This window comes from Filobasidium floriforme (assembly GCF_021052385.1).
Source record: "Filobasidium floriforme strain CBS 6241 chromosome Unknown HD553scaffold_19, whole genome shotgun sequence".
Lineage (NCBI taxonomy): Eukaryota > Fungi > Basidiomycota > Tremellomycetes > Filobasidiales > Filobasidiaceae > Filobasidium > Filobasidium floriforme.
In genome coordinates this window covers 22,357-37,111 of record NW_025763640.1, presented here as the reverse complement: position 1 = coordinate 37,111, position 14,755 = coordinate 22,357, and the positions used below count along the sequence as shown (strand labels likewise).

The window sequence follows — 14,755 nt, the reverse complement described above, 5'->3', positions numbered from 1 at the left end:
TCGAACTCAAACCCGGTACGTCGCCGACGTATCAGAAACTCTACAACCACTCCCAGCGGGAAAGCGAGGAGCTAAAGAAGTGGTTGAAAGAGAATTTGGAGAAGGGGTTCATCAGGCCGTCGAAGTCGCCCTGCTCGAGCCCGGTACTGTTTGTACCGAAGAAAGGCGGCGAGATGCGTATGTGCATCGACTACCGTCGCCTTAACGACATTACGGTGAAGGATAGGACGCCCCTACCCCTCATCTCGGAGACGCTAGACAGGTTGAAGGGCGCGAAGGTCTACACGAAGATGGACCTCCGAGGCGCGTACAACCTGCTACGCGTAAAAGAAGAAGACATTTGGAAGACCGCGTTTACTACACGCTTCGGTCTGTTCGAATGTTTGGTCATGCCGTTCGGCCTGACCAACGCCCCCGCTACCTTTCAGCGGTGGATGAATGAGGTCTTCCAGGACCTTTTGGATGTGTGCGTCGTCGTTTACCTCGACGACATACTTATTTACTCCTCCGACCAGGAGACCCACGATGGTCAGGTCAAGGAGGGTATGAAGAGGCTGCAGGCAAATGGCCTGTATGCGAAAGCGGAGAAGTGTGAGTTCGATACGGTGGCTACCGAATTCTTGGGGTACGATATTGCCCCGACGGGGGTTAGTATGAACCCCTCTAAGGTCAAGTCCGTTTTGGACTGGGCCCCCCCGAAGAACATTCGGGGACTGCAGTCCTTCTTAGGATTTGCAAACTATTACCGGAGGTTCATTCAGAACTACTCCAAGAAGATTCAGGGAATGACGGCCCTGACGAAGAAAGGGGTGAAGTACTCCTGGACAGCAGCCGCTGACGCTGCGTTCCGGGAATTGAAGGAGTCCTTCACCCAGGCGCCTATATTGGCGCACTACAACGAGGAGCGCCAAGTGGTGCTTGAGACCGACGCTTCCTCTGGAGCGATCGGCGTAGTGATGTCCCAGGTAGGGGACGATGGGAAGCTCCACCCGGTAGCGTTCATGTCGAAGAGTCTGACGCCCGCCGAGAGGAACTACGATGTGCACGACAGGGAACTGTTGGCCATCGTTTATTGCAGTCGGATATGGCGACATTATCTCGACAACAAGTACCCCGTTCGGATCCTCACGGATCACAAGAACTTGGAGTACTTCAAGAGAGACAAGGTATTGTCTCAACGGCAGGCGCGATGGTCGCAGCTGTTGAACCAGATCTCCTACACCCTGGAGTACAAACCGGGAACGGAGAACGGGAAGGCCGACGCGTTGAGTCGGCGGGAAGAGTTGATGGAGGAGACAGAACCGAAGCGAGCAGAGACTCTGCTCCGGCCTGTCGAAGACGCACCCCCTGAAGGGTGTAGTCCGGTTGAGCGACCGCCTTTGCGGTTGAATGGCACCATCCCCGCACTGGGCGATTGGATGGTAAAAGCGTTGATACCGGCGGCGCAGGACGACCCGGTGGCAAAAGAGCTCGTAGCGCAGCTCAAGGCGGGAACCTTGGCGAACGAGCGATACAGCTTGAGCCCCACTGGGGTTCTCCTGTACAACGGGTTGGTGTATGTCCCCAACGCAGGGAACATCAAGGTAGAGCTGATGAAGCGTCTACATGACGGGAAGGCCGCCGGCCATTGGGGGCGGGACAAGACCGTGGAGCTGACCAGTAGGGACTTCTACTGGCCTGGGATGGCGAAGTGGATCGGGGAGTACGTCGCTAGCTGCAGCATATGCCAGCGCAATCGGCGGCCCCGGATGAAGCCTGTCGGCGAATTAGCGCCGCTACCGATACCGGCAGGACCATACGAATCGATCACTTGGGATCACATCACGGATCTGCCCGAGTCCATGGGGTCTAACTCGATCCTGGTGATCGTCGATCGATTCAGCAAGCGGGCGCACTTCGTCGCCTGTCGGAAGGACAACGACGCCTCGTTCTTGGCGCGGTTGTTCCTCGACCGGTGGGTGTGTCTGCATGGGTTCCCGAAGCAGATCATTTCGGATCGAGGTACGTTGTTCACCTCGCGCTTCTGGAAAGATCTGTGCCGCATGGCGAACGTGGAGAATAGTTATTCCACGGCGTTCCACCCGGAGACGGACGGTCAGACCGAGCGAAGTAACTCCACCTTGGAGCAATACCTGCGGTCGTACGTCAACTTTCTCCAAGACGACTGGGCGGAGTTACTCTCCATGGCAGAGTTCGCTTACAACAACGCGAAACACTCTGCCATCGGGATGTCGCCATTCATGGCGTCCGAGGGAAGGGAACACAGCTTCTCCCTACCGGTGCCCGGCACTAGGGAGGAGGCGGTCGAGTCGGCGGGGGAGTACCGAGACCGACTCGATGGGATCTACAAGTCGGTGAAGGAGGCGCTGGAGCAAGCGCGACGAGACATGGCGAAGTACGCGAATCGGAAGCGTACCGCCGTCCCTGACGAGGGTTACAACGTAGGGGACTTGGTAATGTTATCTACCAAGAACTTGACATCGGTGCGCCCCAGCCAGAAGCTCTCGATGAAGACGCTGGGGCCCTTCCGAATCACGGAGGTCATCGGCCAGAGCAAGATGGCGAGGAGGCTGGAACTCCCCGCGCAATTACGCCGGGTACATCCCGTTTTCCACGTGTCATTGCTTATCCCCTATCGGGCCAACGAGCTGGAAGGAAGAGAGGTGGTTGAGCCACCTACCCCCGAAGTCCTCGACAACGGCGACTTGGGGTATGTTGTGTCCGAGATCGTACACTCGAAGGCGTTGCGATCCGGGAGGTCCGGGAAGAAGACCCAGTACTTAGTACGATTCGAAGGGTACGGGGACGAGTCGAACGAGTGGGTCAGCCCCGCCGAGTTCGATCACGACGACAAGGTCGTCACGGCGTTCCACAAGCGCTACCCCCATCTACCGCAGCCCGGTCGACAGGAGTACGCCGACGCTTGATGCGTTCGGAGTCCGCATCTAGGAGGGGGATCCTGTTATAGCGGTCACGTGACGCGTCGGACGCGCCGTACGCGACTCCCGTACGCGACTCCCGTCGGGGGTACTTTTCGGTATTGTTATGTTGATGTAGAACTAGTACCCTTGTAATAGCTCTACATCCGTTATTACATTCTAGATGTCTACCCATACCTTGCCTCATTCCTGCGTCCCGTCAGCCTGTCCAGGGGGAACCCCGCCGGGGGTCGCTCCCGGGCCTTACAACAGGATTCACACAGTCAACTTACCGCATCACATTAAGCGCTCCACTTCACATGTCAGAATCAGTTAGCCCAAATGTCATCGTCTAATATCATCACATGCCATGTCGCTTCTAGATTCCTTGCGAACCGATGTCATCTGCCGGTACCCGACTTGTTGTGCTAAGCCTCGCATCACGGTGCAAGGTCAGGTTGTGTCGCGTCTTCATCCTCGTCGTTCCAAAACTCGGGTTCGGCTCCCTCCTAGATACGGGGGTTGTGAGAATACGGGGTTAGTGCGGTTCTCTGTCTGCAGATTCTCCTGACACACCTTATCACAAGCCACCGAGATGAGCACCTCGAGAGGATCCGATTCGTCTTCTGGCTCTGCGAGCTCGAAGGCACGCATCGCTGTTACCATTGTCGCAGCTTGTAGGTTCTCTAGCGGAATGAATTGTCGTTCAGTCACGGTGTTATGGTACGCCCGGTATCCTAGATCGATTTTCCTATGGGATAGCAAGGTGAATTAATACTTGATAATACGGTAGACCTGACGGCTTGACAGGCTGTGATTCACCTGTCTTCAAACGGCAGGGTCCATTCTGGCCACGGTTGAAAGAATTCGACCAGCGCGAGTGTGAGATCGAGGTCGTGGTAACCAGGCACGGGTAGCCGGAGACCAAGGATGAGGATGACCTTGCAGAGATGCCTCTGCCCGCCAGCCAACCCTCGGGCCGCCAGGGCATACTGGTTTCGCCTTGATCTCTCGTAGAGCGAGGTACAGAACCTGGAAGAGAGGGGCATGTGAGCGACGCAGCTTTAGACCGTTTGTTCCGGGCTACTGACTTGAAACCAGAGTAAAGGGCGTGGGTGTATATTCGGTAAGACTGGTGCGTCTTAGGGAGAGTTGGGCGTTCATCGAAGATGTAAGCGGCGTCCACAAAATTGAGATGCGAGTAATGTTGCTCCATGTAGCGGAGTAGAGGCAAGTAGGCGTTGTACTTGCCGAGATGGACGCGAATCTTCGGTTTGTACGGCCGGGGTAGTCTTATGGTACGGTTCGCAGCGTTGCCCCTTGCCTCGTCGAGCATCAATGTTCCACGTATGACGGCTCTGTTGGCTACCATAGAACGCAAAGCCTCCTTCTCCTCCGCTGTGGCGTTAGGTGCGGGGTTATTGACGACTGCGCAGAAGCTCGATTCTCTGTGCCATGCGCGATGTAGTATTGCCGCCAAGTCGGACCCGGTTTTACCGTTGTGATTGACGCGACTGAGCGTTCCGTTGTTTCGTTCGAAGGCGAAGCATGTGAAACCCGACAGAGGCCCGTACAGGCGGACGAAATCGGCGTAGTGCATCGCGATGTGCCAATTTATCGTAAGATGGGCACCTGCGGCCAACATGCCTCTAGCGGCATTGGCCATATCCTGGATTGCCGCGGTCTGTTAAGCTCCCGGTTTCGCATGGCAACAAACTGCCAGGACTTACTTCGACAGCGCCTTCGGCATCCGCAATAGATATACTATGAGCGTGTAGGATCCGTAGCCCAGCACACAGGGATACGGCTATCCGGTACCAAACGGCCCTGTTTCTCCGAAAGGGTCGAGGCTCCTCCTCTGTCGTATCGATGCTGCCCAAGCGTGACCGACCGGGGGTCCTGGAGCGAGATCGTGACCGGCTCCGGGACCTCGTTCGACTGGAACGACTGCTGTGCGACCTGAGAGAGGCGGATCTACCACGACGCGGAGAAGGTGTTCTGGCTGTGGATCTCATTGACGCGTCGGAGTCTGCGGCATCTTCGTCGTCGAGGGACGGCATATCCTCGTCAGGTATGATGTTGCTGCCCTCCGATCGCCAGGCGGCGAAAAGGGCTCCCGGCAGTAACTGCGAAATCCTTTTCCACTGATCGGCAGTCAACGCCGAGCCGACCTGGACTTGCGTGTTCTTCCTCCTTCGACCGACAAGCTGTCTTGCGATTCTGTTCGGGATTCGCCCGAGGTGACCAGGGTAATCCGTGTTCTCAAAATAGCTGGCGAAAATGTCGATACGCTCTGTACCCTCGATGTCTCCCTCGAACATTTGATTGTCCATCAGGATCGTTACGAAACTGCGGACCTGGCCCAGAAAGGAATTATGGAGGGGGTCAGGGGCACAGCTTTTGGCATGCTCGAAGCCGATGAGCCGTGCTATACTCGAGTAGCGGACGCCATAAGTCTCTTCTATTGCGAGTCGCTCATCCGGTGTTCCCACTTCGTGTTGAAAGGCCGCCTGTAGCTTCGTAGCCGCGCTGGCATGCTTGGGTAAGTGTCGCCAGTCATACCCGCTTGGGAGGTCGATATCAGCCTTTGTGATATCACAATACTGGCAGGGGTGTTCTTTGTGGCTGAGTCCCATAGCACCGCTCAGCTTGCGTGTGGCTGGTAAATCGCTGACCGTCAACAACAATCGAGCTGAGACACTGATCTTCGGGACCGGATCGTATGGTATTGTCACATCGAATCCACGTTCGCAGAGCTGGAAGTCGTCGATGATGGGCTCGAGGATCTGCGAGTTAGGTGTATTTTTGTCAGAGTTCTGACTGCCTGTCTGACGCCAGCTCACGGATTTACCTTATTGAGGCAGAGGCCCGGCGGTTCTTGTGGGCCAGGTATGACGCAAAGAAGTGCGGTGTAGCGCTTTTGAAACATGAGGTGGCGCGGGAGATTCGCCACACACGCATACACCGCCCCGACGGATGAATTGATGACTCCTTTCACTCGGAACCTAGTACAACCGACCGATCAGCTCATCAATCAGAGACCGTGTGGGGATGAGACAAGATCAGACATACCAATCGATGTTGAGGATGATGTTGAGTCCAAAGAGCTGTCCAACATGCCGCTGACTGTACGGGGTTACCGGTACATCGGCGACTGAGTTATCGGGTCGGATGACGCGGCGGACGTTCATACGTTGTGATCGCCATGCGCTACCATCCGAAAGACCGTCCAGAAGCTCGTCCTTCGACCAGTATGGTTGACTGGGATCGAGTGGTTGAACCTCTGTCTGATTCTCGGTATCGTCTGGATTGTCTTGTCTCCATTCTTGTAGATTGTTACGGAACTGTCGATCTTGAAGGAGTGTTGCGAGTGCGAGCGAGAGAGGGGTATAGGGTATGATCTTGGTAGGCGTTCTTGTCCTTCCTATCTGATCATAGAGAACCCCCTCCTCGCACTCTGGACACGTCGGCGTTTGCAGTTTATAGAGATTGATGTATGGTTCGAGGTGCCAGCATTGGTTGTTGGGGCAGGTGAGATAGCGGGTGAGGTAATCATCGGGCAATACTCCGAGCCTCGACAGCGCCGTGCGCACGTTGTAAGTCTTGTCTTCGATGACGGTATCACTTGCGAGTTCTATGCTTGTAGTCATTTGCTCGAGCATCATATTTGCCGCTATGTTCGAGATGCCCGTTGTAGCTTTGGCGAAGGCCATGGCGGTGTACATGTGTCGTATCGGTACAGGAAGGTCGTGATGTTTCGTGAGGTGGTTGAGAGTAATCGTAACGGTCGGAAAAGGGTTGTGTGGTGGTCTCGGACCGATCTCGTAGTGCTTGGAGATAGCTTCTCCTTCGGTAAAGATGTGGCTACGGCTGAGCTCTTCTTCTTCCATCTCAAGCATGAATCGAGGTGTCTCAGATCGGTCATGCCGTACGTCATTTGGCACCGGGGCGGTGCTGTCGTTATCGTCAAAGGGGGCGTCATAATGGTGTGGGTCTTCGTCATTACTGTCATAATCGCTGTCAATGTTATCCTCATCTTCGTCGAGTTGTAGGTCCTGGAAGAGACCAGACGGGGAGTGTGTGCCGATCAGGGAAGGCAGGGCCAGACTACCGAGCCCAGGAATTCCGCCCGCAGGACCTGCCAACGGCAAAGGGGGTGTAGGTGAGGGCGGTGTGGATGGGAGACTGCTGTGGTCCTGGCCCCATGGACTCCCGCTTCCAAAACCGAAATCGTCCGGTTCCGGGCTCCCGTCAGCAGGACTGGTATTGGCTGGCGACGTTGCGGGTGGAGCTGACGCTGCCACTGGCAGAGCATTGTTGGCTTGAGCGGCAGAGGCTTCCTGATGTCTCCGGTAAGTCTGATAGGTGACCGATTTGAAACCCGCAGGGTTCTCCGACCGGCATAGGGGACATCGGCAGATACGCTACGGGGATTGAAGGTGGTCCTCAGAAAGTATAATAGCGTTGCGAGCTCCATAAGGACTCACCTCCGGTCGTTTATAAGTCATACTACCCGGGCGAAGTCAGTCACAGATCACTGATCACAGAATCAGTGGCGGGTAGGTCGATCGGAAAACTGTCTTGATACGGGCGTCGAGCAGGGTCGTTCAGGCAGAGAGGGTATGATGTATCGATCCCATAGGAGTTGATGAATATACAGCTGTTGAATTGGCAACCGATACTAAGAGTGACATCGAAAGCATGGATACGAGGGGTATGAGGTCGAAGGGATGACCTATGTCATCACCACGTCGCCACCAAGTCGATTGATCAGGTCGTCTAGCAGCTAGCAGATAGAGTCAAATTGAAGGTCGGATCGTATATTGTAGATCAGATAGGGGTGAGATGACGAATGGCACGGAGATACAGAACTGATGAATGTCCGCTGTCACATCTAACCCGCATCTACCCCCAGTCTCGACCCCTCCCGTTTTTTAGGTAGTAGATTGGGGGTAAACGCCGTGTTTGCCCCTAATCTACTACTACTCAGATTTCCCTGCGTCCCACAGTGTCTCCCGGCCTCTCCCCAGTGCGCCAGTGCTTCTGGCGCCTCGGGTTGAATTCGCATCCGAAACACCATAATTACGAGAGAGAGTCGGTCATCTCCTCCTTGACCCGCTGGTGGTTCGGGGACAAGAAACAAGGTTTCGACCCTCTCGTCTCCCCTTCTTCGATATGCGCGTCGGGAACAAAACAACAAACAGTGGGAGAGCGAGGGCGAGAGGGAGGAGGGAGGGAGAAGGGATATTCGATGATCCCCCGATCTCTTGATCAGTTCATCTCCGTGATCCATCCCTTTTCCCTGTCGCTCGCTGCCATCTTCCTCTGTCTTTTCTTTTGCTGTGCAAATCTCTCCCAGACATCCTTTCGATCCACCTCGGACCCCCTTTCGTTTTTATCCCTTCCATCAATCAAATCTCATCAAACCCTCCCTTTTCGCGTCGTCGTTGGTCTTATCGGGATCTCGAAACTCGAATACCCCATCGCCTTGCACTCTCTTTCGACCACCAAGTCAAGAACAGGATCGCCTCTCGACCTAGACACTTCAGTGGTATCTCGCTGCAAGATCCGACCGCATACATCACCTTCGTTATCACTTCAGAGCTAGCCAACTGCATACACAATGAGAGGAGAATGTCAGTCTGTCCTTGGATATGGTCAGACTCGTGTGACGTCTCGGCTGATCTTGTGTGACGTGCTCGTACCCTGTCAGACTGTATCGCCGGAGCTTCCGTCTTCTCGTAGGTCACCTTTCCAGCTCAGTCCCGACGTGGACTGTAATGCTGATGGCGTAACCTCTTATCGTCATGTAGGTTCATCTCGGTCGTGTTGATGGTCTTTGCCATCATCGGACAAGTCAACCCGACTTCGGTAAGCCAGCACCCGGTCCATTCAGCCAACAAATTCAGCCCCGCTCACTTTCATAGTTCAATCATACCACAGCTCCCCAAATCCATTTACATGGTCAAGCTCGATGTCGCCGCCTACGGTGCCGGTCTGCAAAACGCCATGAAATCCGCACCTAACGGTCTCTACATGACCAACGGTTCCGCCCCCCTGGGAAAGAACACCGGTCTTCGTCAGGAATACCGATGGGGTGTCCTCAACTCGTGTGGATACGCCAAGGAGGGTGGAGTCTGTAACTCGACCAGGTTCCCCGTCGAGTTCCAGCCGTTGGAGACCATCTTGAGTGATACGCCTATGAAGTTCTTCATTCAGTAAGTCGATGTCGAGGGGGATCTGTGATCGAGGCAAGAAGACCTTTGTGCTGACATCGTCTGATGCGACTAGGACCAACGACATCATCCCCGACGAGGCCGACAAGTTCCGAAGCGAGAGCTTCAACGGCAACTTGTCCAAGGTTGGGTCCGTCCTCATGGTTGTGAGTCGCTATCCCGCATGTTGATAAAGCTGTATTCGATCCCCCAAGCTGACCGCCTTGTGTTTTCACTTGTCCAGGTCGGAGGCGCTGCCGCTCTCCTGGCGTTGATCTTTGGTGTCATCCCCAACCGGTTGACTTTTGCCGTCTCGACCGTCATGTCGATCATTGCCACTTTGACCTTGCTGATGTGAGCCGAATCGCACAAGAATCTTTGACAAATGCTAGTGTCACCAGACTGACTCCGTTCCTTCGACTTGCAGTGGAGCCGCCATTTGGACTGCTATCATCAAGCAGGACGAATTCATCAACAAGGTTCAGGTCGAGGGAAAGAAGCCTCTCGGGATCATCGTCTCGTCCGGTCCTGCCCTTTGTAAGCATCCGCCCCGTCATCTACCGCTTCCGGTATTCACACTCATGAGCTGATCGCATGTTATCACTGTTGGACAGACTTGACCTGGGTCGCCTTTGCCTTCTCCTTGCTCTCGGTCGCACCCTACCTGATCTCGTGCTGCACTTACCGAAAGTGAGCGGGCTCGGCCCGAGTCTCTCGACGACTGTAACGGCAAAATACGGAGAGTTGTGCTACCTGGTGGCGCTGGCAGCTGCCAGGTCACATTGCACTCCACCTTCCCCTAACTCCTCATACCCTTCTCCTCGTCCACCGTTCTGGTCCTATTGCTCTTCTCAGGTTGGCCGATTCTATATCTATACTTTCACTCACAAAGAACGTTCTCTCCTTTGTTCCGGCCATACGGTACCGTCTCACCCTCGTTATGTAAATCGTCTCTTCGTCTTGTCTTGTAAATATGTATACGATACTCTCATGCCGCTGCCGGCTGAAAGGAATTCCCTTAGACTGAAATCATTCGAGCGGGAAACAATGTCGGTCTGCATATCTGCGCATGAAATAAGCTGGACCAGCCAGCTATATATGCTACTACATCGACCTTGAGCCAACGACAGGAAGGGAGTGACACGCCAAACAGAGAACCGCTTAGGCCTTGCCAAGGTAGAGGTTGCCCAACGCGTTGGGAGTCCCGTCAGTCTTCATGATACCGTTGGCATTTCCCCTACAAAGGAACAGAATAGCATGAGCGACCTCTATGGAATGAAGGGAGGTACGTGTTGAAACTTACCCAGACGCCATGTTGGGAAACGCGCCGAACCAGGAATACCTCTCGACATTGTTCGCTGGATCGTCCATGTCGCTCATGACCTGCTTCATGAACGCCGTGGTTTCGGCTTCATTGCAGAAGTAGGTGGTGGCGCCGTATTCTACACAGCCAATCTGGAATGCAGAACGCTGAATGCTTTAGATGACATGTGCGGATTGACATAGCTACCGTTGCAAGCGCTTACTTCGGTCACCCAGAGCGGCTTGCCAAAGGCGGCCATCTCTTTCTGTAGGCGCGATATCGATCAGCGGATCATTCAGCTAGACAGGCTGTTGCAAATTTGGCTTACCAAGTAGGGAGCAAACGCAGAAGCGTCCTTGCCTAAATCGTGGGCAATGCAGAGTTCAGCGCGGTGTTCGTGCTATCATCGCCTCTCAAAGCCGACTAACCATAGAAGTGAATGGGGACAAAGTCGTAAGCGCATCCACCGGCGCATGCAGCCTCCCAGTCCTGTGGCGTAGGCATCAGCGGCCTGCCGCAGCTCTGCACTCGAAACAGCGATCACTCACGCTGAGCCATTGTTTGCCTCCCCGAGCTACGGCAGGGGTACCGATCTTGTACTTGCTAGCGACCTCGGCCGTGAAGACCTCTTTGTGAATCCTAGCTCCATCGGCAGCACCCAGGGCTGATCCTCCGGATGAACCACGAGGAATGTCGGGCTCGTTGAAGCTCAATATATGAGAGACACCCCATGAGTCAAAGTTGGGGAGGTCCCCGTTGAATTTGGTAACCTTGTCCGCTCCCCTGTCAGAATACGAGACGCGGTGTTAGCAGCTCGATCCCACTCCGAGGATAGAGCGCACTCACCAAAGTTGCGCAACGTATTCAATGGAAGCGGGCAAGCCGGCAGGGGGTGAACAGTCCCAGTTGGAAAGCCTTTGTGACGTTTTGACATGTCAGAGTACATATATATCAGCGATCGGTCACGGAAACTTGTCATGTGGTCAAAGTGATACCTACCAGCTAATCGCACCTCCCGTCCAGGCATTCCAAGCGCTCCCAGACGATTCGTTGACGACCAAGCCGCGCTTGCCAGAGGAAGGCGATCCGCCGGAAGGAGCCGGAACGACAGGAGCTGGTGCTACATCAGAAGTCGGAGCGGGAGCCGGGACCGATGCTTTGCTGGAGGAGGGGACCGGAACAGCCGCTGTAGGAGCAGGCGCTTGCTGGGAGGTGACAAGATCCGAGGGATCGACGATCGGTCCGCTGCCAGGGTTGTCCCAGATAGTCGAAGCGGGCTCTTGAGCCGTAGTGACCGGAGCCGGGGCGGGTTGCACAGCAGGAGCGGTTGGAGCAGGAGCAGCTCCAGACTGAGGTGCAGACTGCCAAGGTCGACTACCGCTGTGGTTACCCCGTCCACCACCAGGACGGAAAGCCATGTTGGCCGGTGCAGAGGCAGCAGCGGTCTGTGCATCGAGATTGTAAGCGCATCAGGTCAGCTCGGGACGCAATCAAGGTCGATTTCAGAGGACTAGACTTGCCTCGACAGGGAGAGACACCTCAGCACCGTCGGTGATGGGAATCAGCACAATACCAGAAGAGGACTCGCCCTGAGCTGCTTCCTGTTGCGAAATAGTAGTAGGACCGGCTTCCTGCTCCGAAGTAGTCGTAGGAGCCGCTTCTTGGGTCGAAGTCGCCGCGATAGTAGTCTCCCCAAGGTCATCGACTATACTAGAGGAAATCTCAAGAGGGGCCTCGTTTTCGCTTCCAGAAGGACCCAGAAGGCTTCCAGGTGCTTCCGAAGTGACGGACGGTGGCGATGAAGGTGCCTCGGGAGCGCCAGAAGGCATAACGGCACCGCCCGAAGCAGTAGGTCGGCCGGCCCAGGAGGCTTGTCCAGCCTGACCGTTGGCCGTCGAATCATCATCCTTTCCGCTTTCAGAACCAAAGGAACCCCACCGGTGGCGACCCCAACTTCCCTCGCGGTCAGCTGCTTCAGAGTCCTGTGCAAGTAAGGAAGAGACCAAGGTCTAAATTGACGTCTAAAATTGCTCAACATCGCTACTTACCTGACCACCGACGGCATGACGATTCATTGCGTTACGAGAACATTCGGCACGCTTCCCCTGATTTTTGACGGGTCGAGCATTGGTTGCCAATGCGGCGAGAAGACCGAACAAGGCGATCTTGCGGATGGAAGGCATTGTGTGAGAGATATACGGGTCTTGCGGACGTTAAGAAGAGGTTCAGGCTAGCTGATGTGGACTGTGTTAAGTGAAGGAGTGTATCGGAGCTGTTTGTTCGCGTCTAGCGAGTTGGAAGAGGAGGGAAATAGATGTTGTTGTTGTAAGACCCGACGGACATCGAGAAGGGTAATCTTTCATATTCTTGAATCGATCTCGCCTCTTATACCACTTTCTAGATGAGCTCCACTCAGAACTCAGGACCCCCCCTTTTGCTTTTTTCTGCCAAACCTAATCAGCCGTCGCCTTGTTGTCGATGTTGTGATGCCCAAAGCTGTTCGGGGAACGACGAAACGCGAAAAGGAGTCGCGTTTCAATCTGAACCCCTTGATCGGTATCGCCGAGCCCCGTCCGAAATCAAGTGAAACGTGATCTCGCCTCGTTGTCGCGCGCGTTTCAGCGGATCGAACGGTCTGACCCCCAATATTACAGCCTGATTTGCGTACGGACTCGGTGGCAAAAGGGTCTGTCGCTGTTTCATACGTTGTGCAATTCATCTGCACAGTCGCGCCCAAAGTTACAGACGACAAAGATTTACTCGCTATCCGTTCTATCTGGGTCGCTATCCAAGTCAATCTTTCGCGGCCTGGCACGAGTCGTGATACCGGGCGAAGTAGACCATGAGAGTCGTCTCAGTACCGGGGTCGATGACTTCCTTTGGAATCCCCTTTCTTCCGTTGTATCGGCAGCGGGCACATCCTTTGAGTGTATAGCCTCTTTTGCATTGTGCGTCTGGCTTGCCGGATCGTGTTGGAGTACAAGACCGGTAAATGATTCATCGGCGTCATTGGCACGGATGCCGGATCGATCTGAGTCGTTATTTTCGTAATTCATCAAGCTGTGATCGTCGTTATCGTGTTCTTCGTGTTCATTGTCGTCATCGTCATCATCATCGTCAGCGCCGATGCTAGCTTTACGTCGCAGTTGGGCGCGATCCGCATTTTCGTCGTCCGAAGAGGTTTCAATGACCTCGAGCGACTTGAAGGCACGCTTTTTTGCATCCTTGTCTGATCGTTTCGTGTGTCGTACGTCGCCAGCCCTGTGATCAGGTATGTTGTGCCGTCTCGCGATTCGCCACGTGCGCCGTCTTCGATCTTTCAGTAGCGCAATCCGCTCTGTCATCATTCGGAAAGAGAAGATTGCGTCAGCCTAACAACCCGAGAATAGAGCCACAAACCAAGATGTCGACCTACCCCTTTCTAGCTGAGCAATCTCGACCGCTCGGGTATGATCGAACGATTGCTCTTCCTGTAGATCTTCCTCCTGCCCTTCGAAATCCTCCCCATCTATCTCCATATCAGACTTCACATCCCTTGTACTCAAACCTTCCTCGTCGCCCTTGTCCTTGGAATCGGTTCCGCCAACCTTGCCCTTCCGCGTCTTCCCTCTCATATCTACCAGAGTCCCCTCATCTACCTTCCAGTTTCTCCTCAGCCGAGCGATATACGCCATATCCGCCTCGTAAACAGTCCAATCGAATCGTTCCCCAAAGCTGGCCACCTCGCCTGCTCCATGCGCATCGGTGTTATACCGAGCGTTGAGATGGTCCTCGTGCTCCTGATCTCTCAGGGTGTCTAGACGGTCTTGCAGGTCCTCAACCTTTTGGACCAATTCATCATCTGCCTCATCCTCATCACCAGTCTCTATTCCCAAATTATCTTCACCGTCGATCGTTCTAGACCCGTTAGGCAGGATGACTTGGCCGTACGAAGGGTCGATGATACCGCGGGCCACATTGGGAACGACATCCTCGGCCCATCTCACCTCGCCTTCCACACCATCCCGTCTAGGCAAGGTGGGCAACATGTGTCTCACAGGGAACGGTTCGAGGTGTCTAGACTTGTTCTCCTTGTCGGGGATTATGCTCCTCAGACCGATCTGTTCCATGGCGGTGTATACCACCTGGGCGTTGACGCCGAGCCGAAGATCATCGTCTATCCCTGGACGAGCAGCGGCATAGCCCTCGCCGACGTATATAACGCGCAGAAGGAGTCGTCGCAGAAACACGTCCACACGAGCGTGAAGCAGTTCAAGTAGGGGCGCAGAGACGGATTCGACCGTACTACTCTCCCGGTTCCGCACTCTCGGCAACAGACT

At 54.7% G+C, this 14,755-nt stretch overlaps 3 protein-coding genes across 3 annotated transcripts; 1 reads left to right on the top strand and 2 right to left on the bottom strand.

The window, feature by feature from the left end:
• Positions 1 to 4,371: 4,371 nt before the first annotated feature.
• Positions 4,372 to 5,599, bottom strand: HD553DRAFT_259885 (uncharacterized protein; the record flags this gene model as incomplete). Its single annotated transcript, XM_046177399.1, has 3 exons — positions 4,372 to 4,550; positions 4,645 to 4,790; positions 4,974 to 5,599. Coding segments are annotated over 3 exons (951 nt in total), but the record flags the coding sequence as incomplete, so codon positions are not given.
• Positions 5,600 to 8,376: 2,777 nt separating this feature from the next.
• HD553DRAFT_85509 (actin cortical patch SUR7/pH-response regulator pali) lies at positions 8,377 to 10,061 on the top strand. The gene is made up of 8 exons (XM_046184543.1): positions 8,377 to 8,554; positions 8,632 to 8,659; positions 8,732 to 8,789; positions 8,862 to 9,136; positions 9,210 to 9,300; positions 9,378 to 9,487; positions 9,561 to 9,670; positions 9,748 to 10,061. The coding sequence occupies exons 1-8, from the start codon at positions 8,542 to 8,544 to the stop codon at positions 9,825 to 9,827; spliced, it is 765 nt and encodes a 254-aa protein (XP_046034431.1). The 5' UTR covers positions 8,377 to 8,541; the 3' UTR covers positions 9,828 to 10,061.
• Positions 10,062 to 10,294: 233 nt separating this feature from the next.
• Positions 10,295 to 12,619, bottom strand: HD553DRAFT_344306 (glycosyl hydrolase catalytic core-domain-containing protein; the record flags this gene model as incomplete). The annotated part of the gene is made up of 10 exons (XM_046182973.1): positions 10,295 to 10,370; positions 10,437 to 10,588; positions 10,660 to 10,701; positions 10,765 to 10,796; positions 10,865 to 10,925; positions 10,985 to 11,219; positions 11,283 to 11,351; positions 11,436 to 11,881; positions 11,975 to 12,418; positions 12,485 to 12,619. 10 exons carry the CDS (start codon positions 12,617 to 12,619, stop codon positions 10,295 to 10,297), a joined length of 1,692 nt encoding a protein of 563 aa, XP_046034430.1.
• Positions 12,620 to 14,755: the final 2,136 nt, after the last annotated feature.